This window comes from Achroia grisella, unplaced genomic scaffold (assembly GCF_030625045.1).
Source record: "Achroia grisella isolate CSIRO2021 unplaced genomic scaffold, CSIRO_AGI_Agris_v1 utg445, whole genome shotgun sequence".
NCBI classification, from domain to species: domain Eukaryota; kingdom Metazoa; phylum Arthropoda; class Insecta; order Lepidoptera; family Pyralidae; genus Achroia; species Achroia grisella.
This window is the reverse complement of record NW_026712860.1, coordinates 1,872,016-1,895,434: the sequence shown is the minus strand read 5'-3', so window position 1 is coordinate 1,895,434 and position 23,419 is coordinate 1,872,016. Positions and strand designations below refer to the sequence as shown.

The following is a 23,419-nucleotide window of genomic DNA, read 5'->3' as shown; positions in this document are numbered from 1 at the left end:
ACCAAAAAACTACCAACAACATGTTTGCCAAGGTAAGTTTAAAATAATTATTTAACAAATAAGTGCATTGTAAATGGCAGCAATTCCTAATAACAATAAAATATATCGTGTAAAATATATTGTTTAGTAAGTATATTGGAAAGGTTTTTTTCGGACTACTCTAATGCTGTTGGCCACAGCTGGCTTTTACAGCTTCACCGGACGATAGGGCACGAGTGCAGATGGCACTCCAAACTCGCAGAAGCACTTATGGAGTGGCTGAAGGCCAACATCCGCCTGACGGATACGACTTTAGTCTGAGGTTACCGCTAGGGGTTCAAACCTCGGCTCAGGACGTCCTAATTTCGATCCCCGTTTGAATTGAAGGGGGGATCGATCAGGCTGATAAACACACCATTAATAATTTGTGTATTCCTCTAAAACACTTTAGGTACGTGTACTTATATCTTCCTATTTATTTTTCAGATTGTTGCCGTTCTGTGCTTCTTCGCTTTGGCCCACGCCAACGTCGAGTATGCGGGTCTCGGTTACGGGCCAGCCGGCTACGGCGCCCTCGGCTATGGAGGGTATGGAGCATACGGAGCCGCCCCCCTCGTGTCCGCCGCATCCTATGGCTACAGCCCTGCAGCGGCCTATGCCGGATATGGTGGATACGGCCTCAGTGGTTACGGATACGGCCGATTGGGCTGGTAAATAACCGATGTTAAATGATTTAATTTTTCTATAAATTTCTGTAAATATTTTTTTATCCATTAATAGAGTGTCTACGAATTTTTTCACCTAAAACATTGTATATAAAAAAATAATAAAGTCTTTTATATATGTAACTTAGTTACTTTATGTTTTATTTGACTATTTTGAACGTTACTTATTTGTAACTTTCATTTATTTCATTCCTTGCACATACCTATATTTTGTGCATATCTACCATTTAATAGTATAAAAACAATATGAACAAATAAAGGTAATAATAATATTATATATTATTAGATTCAATTATTTATCTATCTTTATCAAAGCTATTATTGTAATTATTATTATAGTTATTCATATAACACGAATAACTTTCCAAATCCAATTAGTTCCAAATAATAATCACTCCACATTGATAAAGTGCAAGAGACACTACTGTTTAAAATACACTCAGATTTTAAAAGCCTCGACTCTTAAATTTTAATTAAGTATTGAGTATACTCGTTTATTTTAATAGCGAAGATTTGGAGAACTCTGAAATAAGTACTTAGTTGTCGTGAACGGCAACGTATTGGAGGTCTCACGGGCAGCACACTATTAGGTGGTAGTCCGAGGTGCTCCTCTTATCGGCGTATACAACGGTTACCATGTTTAATTTACCAATCTTATTTTCCATTGCTGTTTTATAAAAATGCATGCATGCAATTTATTCGTGGCTATATGCCACGAATAAAATTAACAGAGGTGTTTTGTTAATTTTATTCGTATGTATCTACATACGGGTACCATCTCCATCAAGATCACCAGAAAAGAGCTAAAAGGCACAGTATGGTCATATCTAAAAATAAATTATAAAAAAGTATAGATAATAAAAAAGATATATAAAATAGCCTGTATTAAATTATGGCTATTTTATTTATGTTTTAAATATAATTAATATATTAATCGATAAACACAAATACCCGCAATATGAAGCCTCCATGAAAGAGTTTCCTTCCTTTTGTTTTTATACACAACATATTTTTTGGTGCTCTTATGTATTTAAATAAATATTTATAAAAGAATATGATATATAAACATTCGTTAAAACATAACAAGAGAAGTGGGAAAACTAGAAAAATGTCTTCACAAACGTCTTTAATAACCACTGAAAAAAATTAGATTTTCAGAAATTTGACAACCGTTACTTTCTTAAATTTTGTGTATGTTGGTATAAATTGCTTCAATAGATATCATCACAACAACAAAACTACGAGTGATTACGATTCATAATAAGAAATAGTCAAATCTGGACCCGCTTCTTGTAATGAAAACATTTCTTATGTAAATGTAAGAGCGAGTTCCCTTTTATACAATACTAGCTTTTACCCGCGGCTTCGCTCGTATAACTTTATTACTGGCTGCTAGGTGGCGCTGAAGTAGCAAAATGTTAATATCGTCAATTAATTGATTTATAACTTTATTATTGACTGCTATATGCCGCTGATTTATAACTTACTTATTTTTTTTAATAAAAAAGTAAAGTAGTTTTTGCTTGAAAGCATAACAAATATCCATACTTTCACATTTATTATATTAGTAAGGATATTATCAATTTATTTGGCTAAGTAGCGTATAAACATTCGCACGACACATATTTAATTAACTTATATCAATTTATTATTTATTAATATTATATAATTGATTATTGTAATGAAGTGATAAAATAAAAACAGTAATATTATTCTTTTGTATAATAATTTGGTCATATATTATTCATATTATCGATATTCGCCTGTCACATCAAGCATTATAATTAATTTTTATTGAAAATAATTACACGACTTCACTTTTACGATTATTATATAATATATAGTGTACGTCTTAACTTTTCTTGCTCTACTTAGTACTTAGTAATACTTGAACATCATCGTCCTTACCACAGATAAGATAATATTACATATACTTATAATAATAATAATAGCCTTTACTTAACAACCTTTCTTACATAATATTTATCTTAATCTAATTTAACTACTTGACACCGGTACTTGAAAGTTCTCATGCTGTCCAGCATAGGTCTCCCCTAGAGTTCGATATTGAATGGGATTCTGCGCTAGTCTTTTCTTCATCTACGAGGCTGTCTCCCATAGATATACTTATTAAGAACATTATTAACTCCAATTTGACAACCTGTGATCTAGTGGTTTGACATACCGCTTTATGTTCGATGGTCGCGGCATCGTCTCCTCGCACAATACAAACATTTGTATTTATGAGTATGATTGTTATTGATATGTATTTACTAAAATAATCAGTCTATATTTATATTTGTTGTCTAGTATCCATAAAACAACTCTACTTACCTTGGGACTAGAGGCGCTATGTGAATTGTCCTGAGATATTATTAATACATGCACATACTAATTTCTTTAGAAGTATCAAGTCACCTAAATAATCATCTGTAACACTTGAATGGTGAAAAATATCAAATGAAAGCTCTATTTATATTTACGAGTATTGACAGTAATATTTGAAGTTATAATTTGGTAGATTTATTACAAATTAATGTCTAAAGGCCATATGTTTATATAGAGTTTCAAAAACATAATGATTATGTTATGATTATAGTTCTTTTTAATTATGTGGCAGGCTATATATAAATACATATATATAGTTTACACAATTAAAGGTAGTAGGTAGGCTTCATTATTATGATTTTATGTTACTTATCTTAGAATTAAGAAAATAAATAACTCTATTCTTTTAATAAACATATATAATTATCTTTCTATAATACGTACCATTATGGTGATGAAATGTTTACTTTTATTACTTATTTAAGTATGTCTCAAATGTGTAATATGTTTAAGCCAATTAAGTATCTTGAATGTAATTAATAAGACAAACTCGCTAACTCGTGTACATACACGCCATAAATATGATTAATTAAAACTCGTCACGCTCCGTTTTCTAAAATATTATAACTGAACCTTGAAATATTGTACTCATTTCCTACGATTTTGATATAAAAGCGTATAACAATACATACAAAAACATTGTACTCATCACTTGTGAAAAGTAATCAACAAACATGCTCGCTAAAGTAAGTTTACAACATAATAATTAAAACGAATTATTATATCAAATTCTACTTTTACAATCTTCCATTTAAAAATTTTAAAGAAATATTTAGTTCTCTTTTTAACTTTTTATTACAAAAACATTCGTAATACATAAAGAAATTTAAAATAAAAGTATAATTTATGAATTTAAAATAAAAATGCTATTTTAATTGTATAAATTGAATGATTATAAAAAATTACTCACAAATTCAATTTTCAGATCGCCGTCATTACTTGTCTTGTCGCCATGGCCCGTGCTGGAGCTCTCCTAAACGCTGGCTACGGATCCAATGGATACGGGGGTTATGGCGGTTATGGCAGTTATGGTGGTTATGGCGGATATGGTGGATATGCTGGATACGCTGGACATGGCGGTTATGGCGGGTACAGCGGATATGGAGCTGGTGGTTCTGCTGTCTCCCATGTATCGGTGGTCAAGGAAATCTCTTCTCCAGCCGTTAATTATGCCCACTCGTATCCATCGGTCGGTTATGGCCATTCCTATGCCCCAGCTGTGTCTAGCGTTTCACAGTACCGTATCCACGCCCCTGCTACTGGATACGCCTCCTCAGCCTATGGTGGTTACGGATATGGCAACAATTACTGGTAAATTTAGTGAATTTGAAACGTGTTAGAGGTCCAATAAATTATTTATGATTTATTACAACTGCTTGTGTTTTCTTTTTAATTTTACCACTCTACAAAATATTCATCGTTAATTTTCTTTATCTGAATCAAAAACATCACTATTTATAGCATAATGTCAGAAGCCAAAATTACAAAAAAAAAATAATAAAAGATAGTATTTGTATTATAAATATTGTAAAAAAAAATAGTAATTAGTGTAAGTAAACCCCTAATTACAAACAATGTACTAAAGGTATTTAAATATAGAAATGTGTTTTTAATATTGTGTATAATGATAAATAAATAAATTATCTTATGTACAACAACGCAAACAGGCTATTTTTTAAATAAAAAAATTAAAAACTGATTTGGTTGATAAATTTCTTGAGCGATGACTTCACGTTTATATCTCGAAGTTAGTTAGTATGCACTCGAAATAATAATCTAAAATAATACTTCTTAAAATATTGGCTAATAAAATTGAACAATCGTTACGGTATTGTTGTAATCGCTTGCTGGATGTATTCGATCTATTTATTAGATAAAAAGTTCTTATGTCAATGTCTAGATTGCAGAAGTTACAATGACGGCGCAGACTCCAAGTAGCAAAACAAAGCATAGTTTCATGTACCTACAGATTATCATACTATATTTTTGTATGCGTTACCTTACTTGACATGAGATGATTTAAAGATTTTTCTAAACTAAACCAATAAACAGACAGTTATATATCATAAAAACGCAAATTCCGGATAATATAAAAATGCTTCCGAGAAGGATTTCCTTATAGTTTACGTTAACGACTGCTTCATGTGTATATATCAATTACACAATTAACCATTTATTGAAGGTGGTACCTCGCCTTGACATTGCAAGCGAAAACGCCCGCGGTGTTCAACACTCAAAATTAATACCAATACCAGTTTGAGTATGCTCATATAAAAGCGAAAGCAAGTGCTTCAAAAATTATTATTAACCATACCAACGGACAACGCAAACATGTATTCTAAGGTTGGATTATTTTTGTGTATCAAAGTTGACTATTGTACAAAGTTGTCAACGTGTGAGGTACCCATGTATATAGACACGTATATAGGTGGCTATTTTAGTTGCCAAAAAATTTCGTTTGCAAGCGATGTTTTGGTTTAAGTGTGAGATATGAAATGTAGCAGTGATATTACAGTCTTCCAGAACGGCAAGAGATTAGGGTTACTAGGACGTCACTTAAAAACGTGGTGCTGTATCTGATGCTAAGTGACAACAGTTGCCACTTATGGCTGATCTATTTTGCCATTACAATTATATTTTGTATATACAATATACAATAGTTACTATTCAATGGTACTAAATAATTAGTCGAATTTAATTTTAATCCTTAATTTATTTTTTTATAGATCGTCGTGTTCCTGTGCGCTGCGGGTATTGCCTCCGCTGGCAACCTCTTGCACGCGGCTCCTCTTTCATACGCTGCTGCCCCCGCCGTCGCCACATATGCCGCTGCTCCCGTCGTCGCCAAGACACTCGCACCTGCCGTCTCCTACCAGTCAATCTCCACTCACTCCGCACCAGTAGCCTTAGCTGCACCTGCTCTGCAATACTCTGCGTCCCCTGTTATCGCTAAGACCCTCTCTCCTGCAGTGTCTTACCAATCAATCTCAGCACCTGTTGCTTACGCCGCGGCTGCCCCAGCTGTCCAGTACTCAGCTGCCCCAGTCATTGCCAAGACACTAGCTCCTTCTGTTTCCTACCAGTCGATTTCCACTCACTCTGCCCCCATCGCTACCTACTCTGCCGCTCCCCTAGTCACGAAGACCATCGCTCCAGCTCTGACTTACGCTGCTGCCCCAGCTGTCTCTTATGCGGCTGCTCCAGTCCTCAAGTCTGCTGTAACTTACTCCGCGGCTCCAGCTGTGTCCCACGTCGCATACTCTGGTTTGGGAGCTAGCTATGGCTGGTAAACTAACGATTGTTATAATTTATTTGCACCAAATGAAATAATTTATAAAATGTAAATAAAGGTATAAATTTATATACATTACTTTTATTCATCCCTTATAATATGTAAGTTTAAGAAAAGGTTATGTAGAGTAAAATGTTTTATTACAGTAATTTGTTTTACTTTCGAACGAAAAAGTTAAGTATATTCATAATACCGATGGAAACTTACATTCAAAATAAAAAATGCTTTAATAGGTATCTTTCTACCCAGTTTTTATATAGTATAATTTAAAAGAAGTAGTCATCAACAAGTAAAAAATTATATTTTTTTAAATAATTTGAAAAGATCACAAACAGACATCTTGAAATTTCGCATTAATAAGCATAGCACGTACTGTGTATATTTGTGATAAATTGTTATACATTTTTGGCAAAAACAATTTTATTTGACGTTCTTTCTTTTATTTAAGATTTTAATTTGAACAAACATATACTATTTTTCCATATTTTATTATCTGACAGCAAACTTGTATTGAACTGTGCTTATATTAATTATAAATACTTACTCTGTTTCTTTACTAATTATTAGAAGAAATGTAGCAGAAAATGGTCATGAGATGATTAGATTTTAATATTGATTGAATATAATAATAAGTCGCAATGTCCGAGGTGAAACTAAATTACTTGTAATTTTTATTTTTTTAATAATAAAATCAATGGGCGTAAATGTTTTCATATTTACTAATTTAATCAGCATTTATTTTTAAAGCATTTAAAACAATAACAATAAGGCAACTTGTGACTTATAAGAGAGACTCAAAATTATAGTATAGTAATAATAAATGGAAACAATTATACTCAGTTAATAATGCAAATATTGTATCATACAAGAAATCTAATACATGTCGGAAGTAAAGCGGTATACTAAACTTCTAAACCAGAGAGGGACCGTTAGAGTTACGAATTTTTCGATTATGTCAAATAGAGTCCTTGTTTTAAAATGGGCAACATTGCCTACATCGAATGACATGCAAATATAACCAGCAATTTAGCAGTTATCACCTTAATATAAAATTCTCAATATAGTATATATATTAATGTTTAACAGACCGAATAAGAGTACTGTACCTGTCTCACTGAACAGATCATAATATGTAGGCAGGTACTATATTGAAAAATTTCACGTTAATCGGCCTCTGGAGAGCAATAAATTTTTTTCAATATTCACAATTCTGTTTTGAAAATCGAGAATTATGATATTGCGCATAATGATTAGTATCCAAAATACGTACGGAGAGTTACAGCAACAGCTCGGAATATTTGCGTTTAAAAATAGTTCCTATGTATACAATATACAGTATAAAAAAAATTGTAACAGAAATAGATGGACTTCAATCATGATAAAATTAAAAGGAAAAGTATTATAAAATAATCCCTTTGGATTAAAGAATGCAAGCAAACTTGGACACACCAAGTTGGTGTACATTCTTTAATCAACACGCAAGTTTCTTGCTCGTTCTTCTTGTGATGAGACAGCTTTCCAAACGAGCGGTAGATTAAAAAAATGTAATGACTATTCAAAAGTGCTTCAATGTAAGTTTATTTGAATAAATGATTTTCTATTCTATTCTATTCTAATCCAAATTATTGTCGACTCATATTTATTTAAAGTCAGTTTTTAATTATGTTTATTTTTATTGTCTTCACTTATATCTAATCTTTAAGGTAGTATTCCATTATTATATTCCTACTTCTCCATTTGACGAATAAAATAATAAAAAAAATCGTGCTCACTATAATTAATTCTATAAGTATTAAGTACATAAATTTGTATCGAATAAATTAAAATAATATTAAAAGTATCTTCGTTTACTCAAAAGGGCTGTACGTAATGTAGATGTAATATTGAAATTAAAATAAGTATGGACTTTTATTGATCCTAATACTGCATTTGTGAGTGTGGATGTATGCATATGGATGATGGACGCAAAAATTACGAAATGGATTTTATTGAAACTTTACATATGGCTTACACATCAAAATACCACATTGGCTTTAAAATTCACGCGGGCGAAATCTCGGGCACAGCTTTGCCTAAATCTGATCTCTCCACAAATGTATATAACACTTGTCACATAAAAGCTAAATTTCAAAACCGTTAAAGGTCCGAGAAATGAGAGTTTATTGTCATTCCGTTTTTAACATTGCTGTTATAATTAAAGGGAGTATTAATGAATTTTCATGGAAATTTTCCTCACTTGAGTGCTTTTTAATTAATATTATTGTTTTGATTTTTACTTTACTTTTCCAACGGATATTTTTTAAGAAAAATAAGTAGACTTTTTATGCTTTGTTAAGGGAATAGACTCGTCTCTTGTCGTGATAGGTAGATAAAATAAAAAGAACTGGTATTTGAGGACAAGTGTAGACTATTTTCATGACTTAATTAGGTCAGATATAATATTTGGGACCTCCTCCTATTTCCTTCAATTAACATTGTTAACGCATTTATTGTGCCTAGTGTCTTTCATTAAAACCTATGTATATATTAAATTCTGTAATACACATATTAATTTCACAAAAAAGCAACCATATCTATAATCTTTTATCCGCATCAATTAAAACAATGGGTACATACCATAAATGAACTTTAATTTACATTTTGATATACTTCCGATAATGATTTCCTATTGGGCCCATAAATATATTCACAGCCCACACCGTAGTCATTGATTACACGAGTTTAATTGAACATTGGGTGGAGCCTTACCTTGACATTGCTGCAAAAACCAACGCTCGGGGTGATCCACTATAGCCCAATCGATACCAGTTTCAACGTACCAGTATAAAAGCGAAAGTAAGTGTTTCAAAAATCATTACAATCAATACCATCGTACAACACAAACATGTACTCCAAGGTACATATTTACATTTTAATCATTCTGTTATAATTTGAACACCCACATACTATTATGGTGAAGAGATTTGTTCCCTGTTTGAGGTCAACGACTATTATAACCGGATTATTATTATTTTTGTACAGGTCATAGTATTCTTGTGCGCCGCGGGCATCGCCTCCGCTGGTAATCTGCTCCACGCAGCTCCCGTGACATACGCGGCTGCCCCCGCTGTCGCTACATACGCTGCTGCTCCCGTGGTTGCCAAGACACTCGCCCCTGCCGTCTCCTACCAGTCGATCTCCACTCACTCCGCACCTGTGGCCTACGCTGCCGCCGCTCCCGCTGTCCAATACGCCGCGGCTCCAGTAGTTGCTAAGACATTGGCTCCTGCTGTATCCTACCAGTCAATCTCTACCCACTCTGCACCAGTAGCCTACGCTGCAGCCGCACCCGCTGTCCAATACGCCGCAGCACCTGTAGTCGCCAAGACACTCGCACCTGCCGTCTCATACCAGTCGATCTCCACCCACTCTGCCCCTGTAGCCTACGCTGCATCCCCAGTAATTGCCAAAACTTATGCTGCCCCCGCACTCTCTTATGCCGCAGCTCCAGTTGTTGCAAAAGCCGTAGCCCCAGCAGTGTCTTACCAAACCATCTCCACTCACTCTGCTCCTGTGGCATACGCCAAGACCTATGCTGCGCCCGCTTTGACTACCTACTCCGCTGCTCCTCTGGTCACTAAAGCCGTTGCTCCCGTGACTTACGCCGCTGCCGCACCCGCTATCTCTTATGCGGCTGCCCCAGTACTGAAATCCGCGGTCGCTTACTCCGCCGCTCCCGCCGTTTCCCACGTATCCTACTCTACCCTTGGTGCTAGCTACGGCTGGTAAATGACTGATTAATTGTTATTTATACTATGAACCAAATCGCAAATGACTAATTTATTATATTTATAATAAATATAAATTTTGAATAAACATGTACTATTTTATTTTATCCAAATAATTCTTTATACATGCTGATACATGTCTAATACGAAGACGTTCGTAGTGATGTTTAACATGCTGCCTCATCTTCCGATTGTCGCAGGTCCACTTCTTGTATGAGACAAATATTAATATTGATGAGTATTAATGAGTTATTTAATTAGTGAGCTATTAATCTTATAATATAAATTTTGTAAGTAGGTATATTGCGTTACTAGCTGACCAGCGCAAATTCGTCTCACTCACACTTAGTCGATATCATTACATTTCGCCCAATTTACATGAAATCTTTTTAAATAATACTCTATATATATATATATATATATTGGTATTGATACTTCAGAACAAATAGTTCTGGCTAGTTTGAGATCTAAACGGCAATAATAATGTCCAATATAAAAAAATATCCAGATTTGTAATAAAGTAAAAAACACATTTGGTCCTAACGCTTATGTCTTTAAACTACATATTTACATGTCCACTCTTTTGTAATTGTCAACATCTCAAATGGTGATAAATAAAAACATACGGTATATGAAGGTCAAGACATAACATATTATTCTGTAACAATTCGTGGGAATGGAAAGTCACAGATATGCTGTCCATTATGAGCCTACTGAGATATAAAATAAGAAACATAAATAGATTTATAATATAATATAATAATAAAAATAATATCACAGGACAAATCACACAGCGATGTTTAGTCTCAAGCTAAGCAGAGCTTTTGTTATAGCTACTAGACAACTGACGAATATACATACTTAGACACATTTTTTTGTAAATACACACGTAATATAACATAATAACACAGAAAACACCCAGACCAATACAAACTATCAATAAAACCCAACATGGTAGGGAGAGAGTCTATGGCTACATCCCAAATTAATTTGGTTTTATATTGTTTTGTCCATAACCGGAGAGTTAATTAAAAATATAAATTGACACACAAACTTTTTGGTTTAGCTTTAGTAAATCACTATAACATGATGCCCTCTAGATAAAAGTAAATCAGTTCATGAATACTAAGATCAAACAACGCGGAAGAATGTATATATGTCTGTTGTCTCTTTACGACAAAACGACTGATCAGATCTTATTGAAATGTTTGAAGATAGATTATGTCACGAGGATGTCCATAGACTGTATTTTAACAAAAAAGCAATCAAAGTAGGCCTTAGAAACTACTTGTTTCTAAAGGCTACTTCGACTGCTTGTTTCTTCTATAAAATAAATGAATGTAATAATACCTTGATACTATGATATGCTGTCTTGACAACGCATTTTTTCATTTAATTGGAATGTCCAACAAGCTAACAGCGCACTTGATCATAAATGGCAACCGCCGCCTATAAACATAAACAGAACCACGGACATCCGTTATTAGGTAGCATCAGTAACACCATTCAAGCATTGATGATTGCTACATGCACACACGCATTCTCACGCACACTCATTTCACTATCTTTTATCGGTTGTCTGTCTCAAAATGGAGTTTTTAGGAAGATATTTATTGTTTTTTTATTTAAATGTTTAATTAAATGCTATGGACATGGGTGCAAAGAACTGCAACACAGTTTTTCTATGAACTAATGTAGTTCTTTATGTAACATATAATATGGTAATCATTTTGTATGGGTTTATTTCCGGTAATTTAGAGGATTAGCTCTACAATTGATAGATTACAAAGCAAGCTGAATACCAAAGAAAACTTTTGGAAATCAACCTTGGTAGTTAATTATTAATTAGGTTACTACTAAACATATTTAAAACAATATTAGTAAGGATTGTAACTTGCTACTTTATTCAGAGGACGGATATCTTAAGGCCGTTGGTCGACTCGTAATCCATAATATGACTTAACGTATACACCGCACGTGGCCTAAAAATATACATATAGCAAAGGACACTTGTTTGTAATTACTATTATAATTATATAAATGAAAAGAAATTAAATGTTCCAAGTTGCTGCTTTATGAAATGAGTATTATGAATTTTTATTTTATTGATGATTTTATTTCAAGATCTTGCTATCAAGATTTCTGTTATCTTTGTGCCGTTGAACTCGTACGTATGAATATAATAGGTATGTTGCTACTACTGGGCAGCAAGCATAGAGCTAGGTCTAATTCCTAGCTAACAGATTATATTGAAATATAAAACAATCATATTTGGTAAAATATTAATTTTAAATGACTTTTGTTTGCTAACATTTTATGTATTAAAATGAGAATATTCTATGATTTCAAAGTAAAACGTTAAAATAGCAAGCTATTATAATACTAAGATTCTAACATATAGAAACTTCATCTAGAAAGGTTTTAGGTAGACACTTATAATGCAAACAATTCTATATTTTTACTGACAATACAGATTTTTTCTCTATTGTTATTTTTATCTGTCGGCGCAAAAAGATTGAAACCATTATTTATCTGTGGAATCAAAACTCGCAGATAGATAGACTTCTTTTTATTTCAGCACTCAAGGTCGCGATCATTCTCAGCTTTTTCTCGTATTTTCACCTAATACGAGAAAAAGCTAAGGTATCCTTTCATTTTATCAGCTTTTATACTTTTAGCTTAATAATTTATTTAAGTTTTACCAATATTATCTATTTGATTATATCATATGTAGAAGATAGTAGTTATTGAAAGGTAAATTACACACTTAACAAATTATTACAAAGGTAGGTAACCTTTATCCGATCGTTTCGGATGGAGTATGAAGCCTTGACATTGCAGCAGGGTAATCAACTAACTAAACGTAATTATAACCTCAATACCGGTTTTCGGTTACTATATAAAAGCGAAAGAAAACGTTATTGAAATATTATAAACAAGACCAACAAACAACACAAACATGTACACCAAGGTACAGTTGCTTATCGGATTCAGTGATAAAATATTCAAATATTTTAAAAACTTACAAAGTTAATATTAATTTTCTCATTTTAGATCGTAGTCGTCCTTTGCGCGGCGAGCATCGCCTCCGCTGGGAACATTCTCCATACGGCTCCCGTAGCATCGTATGCCGCTCCAGCCATTACCACATATGCGGCTGCACCCGTCGTCACTAAAACTCTCGCTCCTGCTGTCTCTTACCAGTCAATTTCGACACACTCTGCTCCTATTGCATACGCAGCAGCTCCCGCTGTCCAATACGCCGCAGCTCCAGTGGTTGCTAAAACCTTGGCTCCCGCTATCCAATACGCCGCGGCTCCAGTAGTTGCTAAGACTTTGGCTCCCGCTGTGTCTTACCAATCGATCTCCACTCGCTCCTCTCCAGTAGCCTATGCTGCAGCCCCCGCTGTACAATACGCCGCAGCTCCCGTGGTTGCCAAGACATTGGCTCCTGCGGTTTCCTACCAATCGATCTCAACCCATTCTTCACCCTTGGCATACGCCGCTGCAGCTCCCCTGATCGCTAAGACCTATGCTGCCCCCGCAGTGACGACCTATGCTGCTGCTCCCCTAGTTACTAAAACTATTGCTCCCGCTGTATCGTACGCTGCTGCCGCACCCGCCATCTCTTACGCGTCTGCACCTGTACTCAAGTCTGCACTAACCTACTCTGCTGCCCCCGCCGTCTCTCATGTCTCATATTCGGGACTAGGAGCGAGCTACGGCTGGTAAATATGAGTATATTTAAAATTTACACTAAATTATAATATTTATTGTGAACTAATTTATATGAAGAAAATGTACAAATAAAATCATTTTATTTTATATAAATATATTTTTTATTTATAATATGCCTACATACATTTTTGATTTATGCTGGAGAGTGGATGAACCTGTATAGGTGTCAAAGCAGATGGTGCGTCATATACCCGTATTTTTTTTTGTGTATGATAATGGAATGGTGCACCCGCCCGCGCTAACGGTTTACGCTGGCGGGAAACCAGTGGAGGATGACAAGATGAGCATAAGGTCAGGTCATTTAATCCATCGTGACAAATTCACCAAGAATTCATCACGATGGTTTCCAGGGAGAACCACGTGGAAGTCGATCTAACATGGTACATTGCTAGCAATAGGAGTTACTAGTTCACATTGCTAACAATCCCCTTCCCCCCATATACCCGTATTGTAATCACTAACATTTACGACCAACTCGTACATACATACGCATAGTTACATTATTATTAAATTTATTTTTAATTTTTCTAGTCTTAAACTAAATCATCGTGATCACATAGACACTATAATATTATGTCCTGGTTTTGTACCATGTATCAATTATATTATAATGGTAATATTCAGCATAGAGAGAGAGAACATTTTAAATCTTATCGACGAAGTAGTACGGTTTGTTTTTATTGATATTTAAATACAAATTAACATTACTTAATAATTTACATAAAAGTAGTAATATACCGAAATAGACAAACATTAATTTTAAATGTCATCGAAAATAAGACTTACTCAAATAGGTTTTAACTTCCCTCTTTGATTCCTTCCGTGATTGGAAAATTTCCTTTTAAATTGTATGTCAAAATTTGTTTACATGTGAATAAATATCCTATTATAAAAATTTCATATGCATAACAGAACCAAGTCAAAAAATGTCCTTTTTGACATATGTCAACTATTGATTTGTTACAGCTGATTTATTAATATATATAATAATAATAATATTTTAGGACAATTCACACAGCGCCATCTAGTCCCAAGCTAAGCAGAGCTTGTGTTATAGGTACTAGACAACTGATATAAATACATGGATACATTTTTTTTGTAAATAAATACATATTATACATAGAAAACACCCAGGCCGATACAAACAATCATACTCATGAATACAAATGTTTGTACCGTGCGAGGGATCGAACCCACGACCATCGGATAGTAAAGCGGTGTGCTAAACCACTAGACCACCGAGGCTGTCTATATATTGATTGATTACAGCTGATTTATTTCTATAATAGTTTTTGCTAAGGACTTCATCCTACTGACCAAGATAATTTATATATCCATCTTCATTCTGAAGATAGTCAATACACATAAATGTTTTAAAATAAAACTTTCAACAAACATAGCCAATATATATGAGGACAAATTATACATTATAATGCAGTAATTAAAACCACGAACGTCGAAAGGTGAATTCGTGTTAAACTGCTATACCACCAAGGTTGTCAAGTAAAATATAACATGAATAAATTGTCTAAATTTAGTTTTCGCGGTAATCGCTTTTCATTTTAACGTGGAAATCAAATCCAAGACAATATTATAAAAATAAATCTGTTCGCTCTGATTTAACTATGTGCGTTACTATATTACTTTTTTCAATACTATTGAAGTGGAAAATCTGAGTTAAATAAGCATTTCATTGTTTTTATCAATGTATTAACAATTTACGAAATTTAGCTTTCATTTAAAACAGAAAACTCAAGAAAGAATTCATATATGTAAATTTATACGTATGTCCTGAAATATGCGATAATAAGATGAATTTGTGTTTTTGCGGATGTAATGTTATTTAATATTTCACGCTTAAATAACGAAAACATATAATAATAAGTCTTAAGTTTTTAATACGTTTATTTATACTGTATTTATTATTTAACAATTTTATAACGTTCTTACAGTCTCTTGCAGGTTTGGTATCGTATTTGGTGCTTAATAAGAATAGCTGCCGTCTGAACCTCTGTAGCTTACTTGAGACACGGCTGGTGCAGATGAGTACTGCGCTGGAGATGGATAACCAGAGTATCCTGGGATGACAGTAGAATAACCACTGGGGTAAGATGCAGCACCAGAATAAGCCTGTACTGTACTGTATGCTGGAACACTAGAGTATCCAGAGTAAGAATACGCGGGAGCTGAGTATCCCGACGCAGAGTATGTGGGAGCAGAGTATCCCGACGCAGAGTATGTGGGAGCAGAGTATGCCGACGCAGAGTATGTGGGAGCAGAGTATCCGGAAGTCGAGTAGGCGGGCGCAGAATATACAGACGTAGCGTATGCTGGAACAGAGTATGGCTGGGCAGAGTATGGCGCAGCTACGGTATATCCGGAAGTTCCAGAATAAGGTATGGCAGCAGGGGTCGAGTACGAGTAAGACACTGCAGGCACGCTGCTTCTAGCTACCGAAGGCACAGCACTGTACGATTGAGTGGAGTACGCAACTGGAGCAGTGGTATAAGCAGCGGAATACTGGGGAGCACTAGTCACCGTTCTCCCAGCTGGTGCCGTAGAGTAAGTCGTGACGGCAGGACCGGTGTATGCCCTTGAAAGGGCGCTTGATCCGGGATATGAAGCGACGGGGCCGTACGTAGACACAACTCGTGGCTGTGACGCGTAGGAAACAGAAGAGAGTGCGGGGGCCGCAGAATATCCAGTGACCGCGACTTGGCTACTGGCGGTGGCGATGCCCGCCGCGCACAGGAGTACCATCAACTGTAATCACAAATAACGTTACTTATATAACACAGGAAACACACAATACAATTGCTCCTTTATAACTTGTATCACAAAACCCGTACCTTGCCGTACATCTTCGATCTTTGTGTTTAGACGACAGAATAAGTTCAAGTTCAGTACGCTCACTTTTATATACCATTGCCTAAAAACTGGAATTAATACATCTTTAAATTAGCACACTATGCAAATTTTTAATAAACGCGTCTCTTCAAATTTTGTCTTCTTTGCATTGAAATAAGATTAATAATTGTATCCGCCAAAACCACGATATTTATGTGAATTCTTTCTGCTAATTAGGGCTGTCAACTTATATTTTAATCAGAGTACTAATACTCTGATTAAAATATAAGTTAACACATATGTATATTTTGAGCAAACCAAACAAACTGGTAAAACTGTTTGAAATTGTAAATAGAATTATACTAACTCAAAAAGGAAACTTTCCAAATTCAACTATTATTTTGTAGTAGGTATAGGTAAGTTAATAAACACTAATAATAGCTTAATATAATAATATGTAAGGCGGATATCCTAGCTAATTATAAATCAATTAAATAACTAATGGAATAACTTTTACCAGTAGTCATGCTAAATGGTTTTTTTATGTAGCACAATATTAACATTTTTTTCTCTTAAACAAACACATGTATCAATATAACCAACCCTAATCAAACCGAATAATAAAGTCGTGCAGCCACCCACCAAACAGTCTGCCTAATATTTATTCCAATAAATTTATATTTCTCGTTTATGCGAAAATGCCTTTTTGGCTCTGAATAGGTATTTCTTTATTTATTACGCACTCTTGATTTATTAACGAATTTTATACGTGTGTCAAAAAAATCTACCTACACGTGGATTTAGACGAAAAAAAAAATAGGTCAAAGAGTAGAAACGATTAGCACACAAATATCAAATTGGTTTATATCTTCTTATAAAATTGTAAGCAAATATAAACCTACTTATTATTTGTCTGCAAATCGGATCCAAACATACTAACATTATAAATTTAAAAGAATGTCTGTCAAAACGATACGAACTAAAAAATCCTCTCTTACAAAACAACTGAAATTTAATAAAAGATAAGGCGATTGCATAACAAGAACGAATATAGAACATAGGATAATATATAGGATTTAAAAATATAGAAAATAAATTAATACCCGCTCTAAACTTCCTGTCCATCGTAGGTATAGGTAATGGAAAGAAATCTTACAACTAAGTATTATGAGGAGAGAACTGTTCAGCAGTGGACCTTTTGTGAATTACTAATCTATTTACTAGTAAATAGTACTAGTATATCTTACTTTCGTATTATATTCATAATTTAATAATATTAAATTGAAACTACTACTATTGTAAACTGTAAAGTATTTGCAGATTTTTGAATAGTCACTATTGAATTAATAAACTACATATTTTATATAATATGCAAATAACAACAAAATATTCTGTACACTATGTTTTTCTGACTTTTGCATGATTTGGTCAGAATTCTAATTAAGTACCTATATATGCTTAAACAGAATTCTGACTATTTTTAATTATTTATAAGTAAATAATATATTTATATTTTTCATTGCAGTTAAAATTTATGACTAATCTAATCATCATAAAAATGCAAATAATTTCAAAATTACTGCATTCTTAAATACTTATGTAATTTATATTTGTGTAAAGCGAATAGTGATGATAATAACTATGACGAAATATTGCTCCAACTTCTCTATTTAATTCTCAACAGATTTTTAGTTATAGCACAGACATGATAATATTACATAGTTATAGGTTTATGAAAAATAATATTACCGGGTCTAAAGTCAATAGTATTAATATTTATAATATTACTGCAACAAAGTTTATTTTTAATGACATAGTAGAAATTTATAGGCAAAGACGTTGTTTCTTAATTTAAAAAACTATTTTCATTACTTTCTAATATTATGTACTTCCAAAAATATTGATACTGATTACATATTACTGAATTCATTGTCAAAATAAATCATCGAGGTTTGCTTTGTACAAAATCGTCTGCTTACGTTGGATTCTACGTCTCATCACGACAATTTCCGCTGACAAGGCAGTGAAATTACAGAGTACAGAGGTATAATAATTTTAGTCCTTCGGAATGGCAACACGTAAGTGGATGTCATCACGGCCTTCACATGATGACGTGATATCCGTGGTACAGTTACTCTATAAAGGCGATAGTTACCGTTTACTATCTAGTGGACCAAGGGGCGTATTATGTAAAAAATATAGATATATATACTCTTTCCCACAAACAGTCCTCGATTACTACTAACGGATCAGTTATTCATCTATATTTTAGGAAAGCCTAAATAATATAATAATAAATCATAAGCTTAAAGTACTAGGTAGCTTATAAATACATAGTTTTTTTTTTGTAAATACATATTATACACAGAAAACACCCAGATCGATACAAACGATCATCCTCGTGAATACAAATGTTTGCACCGTGCGAGAAATCGAACTCACTGCCATCGAGAAGGCGGTGTGCTCAACCGCAAGACCACCAAGGCCGCAAAATGACCTGACGTCATTAATTCATAAATTTACATTAAATCGCATATTAAACAAACGTAGGTATTTCTAGTATACGTATTCAGTATAAAATAGTATAAGATATACATAACCATATTGCATATCTCACCAGACAATTTAAATTTGACAATTAAATTTCAGGTAATAAATTAATCTGCATTTTTAGGTCCACTTGCACTATGCATTCAGAATGAATAAATATTTCTCAGTATTCTTAATACATTTTTTCATCAATTGTAACTAATTGCAATATATTAATTTCAAAATAGTGGTAGATATAGAATTTTGATCTATTTATTTATTTATTCATGATAAATTTTTGTATTAATTATAAACACAAATGTTTCATATAAATGTCGTAGTTGCCAATAATTAAGGTTGCGCTAAGTAATTGTGTAAGTATAAACCTTGTTGGTGACCTAATAAATAAATAAATAATGAAATAAAGAATGTATATTGTGTTGGACTGTTCATATTAAGTATAGATTTTCAAGTTTCCATAAAGAATCAATAACAAAATAATTTAAAAGTCTTCAATTGTTAACTCTACAATACTCAACCTCTAACTACCCCATCTCGGCTAGCAGTCGTGAAGGAATTATTATAGAATCTTCTACATAAAAGAATTGTGCCTGAACTAACTTAACTTAGAATTATTTGTCAACAGATTGCATGGTGTATTAGGGAACAGGCCTGGCTTAACAAATTTTCTTAAAAAGAAAAACACTAGGTACCCATTGTAACTATGCAATTACTTCAGATAATAATTTTATAAATAAAAACAAAAGAACTTTGACTTGATATTTTAATACTATCGATACATCATTTTAAAGATTTATCTTTATTCATGGACTAATACTCGTAGTATTATGAAAGTGAAATGTACAGTACAGTCGGTAATTCGGTATAAAAACCAGAGCATTACTTGACGAAATTATTCAGTTGCCAACTTTAATAGCATCAACATGTACGCCAAGGTATGTTTCAGGATTAATTTTAATAAGTGTAGGTCCTACTACCTTACACATGATTTGTTTATTTAATTGTTGTAAGGGTGTTTTACATTAAATACAAATTTAACTCAAAATTAAGAACTTCCAATTTTATACTTAAATTAGGGATTTATCTATCTGTAATTATGTGAGGATGTTATTTGTAGGAATTATTCTGTTTTTGTATGTGCGACTGATTATACTACTTATTGTAATTTTATGTATAATAATAATACTTCTTTGTTAAAAATTTGATTCATTGTGAAATTTACAAAAAAATTATTTCAAACATTCATAGGCGCCTTAAATTGTATATGTACATATACATATATTAAACTATAGGTACATATATAGTAATCATTTTTATTATAATTTCAGCTGATCGTTGCCCTTTGTGCCGTGGGTCTTGCCCATGCTGGTGGCCTTTTGGGAGCCGCACCTCTGGCATATTCCAGCCACGCCATCGCTGCCCCAGCAGTGGCAACATACGCAGCTACGCCCCTCCTGACTAAGACCATCGCTCCCGCCGTGTCCTCAGTTTCCTCTTACTCTTCCCACACTTCCCATGGCTCTCCCATCACGACTTACGCCGCCGCCCCCGTCGTAGCTAAAAGCTACGCTGCTCCCGCCGTGGCTGCCTACGCTGCACCAGCCGTCGCTGCGTACTCTGCTCCTGCAGTCGCCGCATACTCTGCGCCTGCGGTCGCCGCATACTCCGCCCCCATCGTGACTAAGACCATCGCTCCCGCCGTATCTTCTGTATCCTCCTACTCGACCCACACCGCTCATGCATCTCCCATTGCGACCTACGCCGCCGCCCCCGTAACTTCTTATGCCGCAGCACCTGTGGCCTCTTATGCCGCTGCTCCAGTAGCTGCTTACGCCGCTGCCCCTGTGGTCGCTAAAACGATCTCCACATACGCCGCACCCGCTGTTTCACAGATCGCCTACAGCGGACACGGTGCCAACTATGGTTGGTAAATGTAATCTATTTAAAATTAATTAAATAATAAAACAATTACCTGTGATAAATTATTATTCATTTTTGTCCTATCTATCGCAATTTTGACATAAAATAACCAAATTCTATATACGTATTTATTTTAGATCATCAAATTGAAATATCAGAAATAATAGATTGTTTACAAATATAATGTATTCTATATCGAAACTAATAAACATTCATCAAGAGTGTGCATATAAATACACTTCTTAATATTTCGTAAAGAACTTACATCCATTGACTTGCAACATGTACTGCACTATTAATTTATAATAATAATAATAACGCACTCACACACGCACACTGACACATACACACACGGACGTACATACACAGTACACACACACTGCACTTATTTGGTTTTGACTCGTAAGTGGTACGCCGCAAAGTATAAAAACTCGGCAAAAAAAGCTTACAAAACAAAACATATCAATAATAATAATAATCTCAGGAGCTTAACATGGATCTAGATTGCGCTGTGTTAGCTACCTAAAGCTTGTGTTATGGGTACTAGATAACTGATACAAATACATAGACTTTTTTTCGTAAATACATACATATTATACGTTAAAAACGCCCAGACCGACACAAACAATCATACTCATAAATACAAAATATTTGTGCGAGAAATCGAACCCGCGACCACCGGACGTAAAGCGGTGTGCTTGACCGCTAGACCACCGAGGTCGTCGAATTCGAATTTACAACGTACACTCCTCTATGGATAGATAATAAAATCATTGGATCACGGCTGTATTGTAAGCCCAGATAGGAGTTAAAAGAATTAACAACTGACACTCTAGTTGTTGTCACTGTTACCGTTGGGATCGTCTCTCAGTACACAATTCATGAAGCAGATCGAATATAACGTGATAAAGAGCTAAAACCTAATCAACTTTTCCGTATTATTGAATACATTTAGCATATGTTCAATTTCAGTCATATGAAATGAAATTAAAACACCTTTATGAATGTAGGTCTATTACAGACTCTTATGTCAAACCTAACGTAAAGAGGAGTGCTTTCGGGTTAAGAACTGTTAGTTCTTATTCTGAGCTGGTAAATAATTATAAAGATACAGTTTAAAATAATGAAGTGTAATGAAGTATTAAAATTAAGGAGAATGTAGTGACCACCAAAATATAGCTATTCTATTATTCTCCATTAGAAATAATTTGATAAGTTGTCGTAACGCAAACTGATCAATCCCTACAAACAGGCATATACATTACTTATATTATATATATGAAAATGTTATACAGACGGACGTCAGACCGTCTGTTTGTTTTATTTTATTTGCATAATCAGTTAATTGAATTCAATTTTTAAAAAATTAGGTAAAGATAGAACATAGTATAGGCTATATTTTGTCATAAAAAAACTAGGCGAATATCCTGGAGGCTATAAAACTTGGGTGACTGCCAAATATGTACTCAAAGAAGCTATCTGTTTATAAAATTTATTCGCCGACTTACAATAATAAAGTACCTACTCATAAGAAAAGTGGACTTCTGTATTATATTGTTTTACACATGGAATTATTTCTTGGTATACATACAGACTTATAAATATTTAAAAGATAACAAAATTAATACATAAAACAGATTACAAGTTTAGAATTTCAACTAAATCATTTTCAAACCGTACCAACGCGCCACGTTTCTAATTACCTAACGCGAAACAATTTCAGTTAAATAATGCATATGTAAATCTAATATTATTGACACTGTGAATTACTGTATGATGATATGTGTATATTCTTAAGATAGAATCTTAAGAATATCATCTTCACTCTATCTTATTACAGATTTTCAGTAATTGTTCTATACATTTCTACATATTTATATTTTTGTTAATCCACTATTTCATGTTGCGCTCACAGTCACTCGATGGACACGTATGAAAAGCATAAAATCCCAGGGAATGTAGGTATTTTAAAATCCATACCTGTTTTCAAATTTTGCAAAATTTGTCTTTTTAAAGTTATTGATAAACATACAATTAATTGGCAGTACTAATTAAATCTTAGGTTTTATTTTATTTAAAAGTGGAATAGAAATAGAGTAAAAGACGGTGAGAATAAATAATTTAACCCAAATTATCCATTTCTAGAATTTATTTTTGACAGTCATTTGCAGTAAATGCTTGAATAAATTATAATATTTATTAAGGTTACAAAA

General features: G+C 33.7%; 5 protein-coding genes across 6 annotated transcripts; 4 read left to right on the top strand and 1 right to left on the bottom strand.

Annotated features, from left to right (window-relative positions):
- LOC131845023 (prisilkin-39-like) lies at positions 1-4,407 on the top strand. 2 transcript variants are annotated; one of them, XM_059194040.1, is made up of 2 exons: positions 1-32; positions 466-723. In XM_059194040.1, the coding sequence occupies exons 1-2, from the start codon at positions 21-23 to the stop codon at positions 691-693; spliced, it is 240 nt and encodes a 79-aa protein (XP_059050023.1). In that variant the 5' UTR covers positions 1-20; the 3' UTR covers positions 694-723. The 2 variants fall into 2 exon arrangements, with proteins under 2 accessions (XP_059050023.1, XP_059050022.1); XM_059194039.1 differs by lacking the exon at positions 466-723 and adding an exon at positions 4,018-4,407 and having other exon boundaries at positions 21-32.
- A 939-nt stretch (positions 4,408-5,346) lies between these two features.
- Positions 5,347-6,396, top strand: LOC131845021 (cuticle protein 16.5-like). Its single transcript, XM_059194038.1, has 2 exons — positions 5,347-5,435; positions 5,819-6,396. The coding sequence occupies exons 1-2, from the start codon at positions 5,424-5,426 to the stop codon at positions 6,380-6,382; spliced, it is 576 nt and encodes a 191-aa protein (XP_059050021.1). The 5' UTR covers positions 5,347-5,423; the 3' UTR covers positions 6,383-6,396.
- Positions 6,397-9,242: 2,846 nt separating this feature from the next.
- On the top strand, positions 9,243-13,920 carry LOC131845004 (calphotin-like). The gene is made up of 5 exons (XM_059194015.1): positions 9,243-9,280; positions 9,406-10,144; positions 12,276-12,318; positions 13,092-13,122; positions 13,206-13,920. Exons 1-5 carry the CDS (start codon positions 9,269-9,271, stop codon positions 13,881-13,883), a joined length of 1,503 nt encoding a protein of 500 aa, XP_059049998.1. The 5' UTR covers positions 9,243-9,268; the 3' UTR covers positions 13,884-13,920.
- Positions 13,921-15,872: 1,952 nt separating this feature from the next.
- LOC131845020 (cuticle protein 38-like) lies at positions 15,873-16,750 on the bottom strand. Its single transcript, XM_059194037.1, has 3 exons — positions 16,739-16,750; positions 16,210-16,652; positions 15,873-16,044 (listed from the first exon to the last, which is right to left on the bottom strand). Exons 1-3 carry the CDS (start codon positions 16,748-16,750, stop codon positions 15,873-15,875), a joined length of 627 nt encoding a protein of 208 aa, XP_059050020.1.
- Positions 16,751-20,129: 3,379 nt separating this feature from the next.
- Positions 20,130-21,268, top strand: LOC131845019 (cuticle protein 16.5-like). The gene is made up of 2 exons (XM_059194036.1): positions 20,130-20,221; positions 20,615-21,268. Exons 1-2 carry the CDS (start codon positions 20,210-20,212, stop codon positions 21,215-21,217), a joined length of 615 nt encoding a protein of 204 aa, XP_059050019.1. The 5' UTR covers positions 20,130-20,209; the 3' UTR covers positions 21,218-21,268.
- Positions 21,269-23,419: the final 2,151 nt, after the last annotated feature.

Excerpts from the sequence above, each read along its gene's own strand:
- LOC131845020 (XM_059194037.1), bottom strand. Across the intron at positions 16,045-16,209 it reads TCTGTTCCAGCATACGCTAC|TGTTCCAGCATACAGTACAG; the intron begins GTCTGTATATTC and ends TGGATACTCTAG.
- LOC131845004 (XM_059194015.1), top strand. Across the intron at positions 12,319-13,091 it reads ATCTTTGTGCCGTTGAACTC|ACCAACAAACAACACAAACA; the intron begins GTACGTATGAAT and ends ATTATAAACAAG. Across the intron at positions 13,123-13,205 it reads ACACAAACATGTACACCAAG|ATCGTAGTCGTCCTTTGCGC; the intron begins GTACAGTTGCTT and ends TTCTCATTTTAG.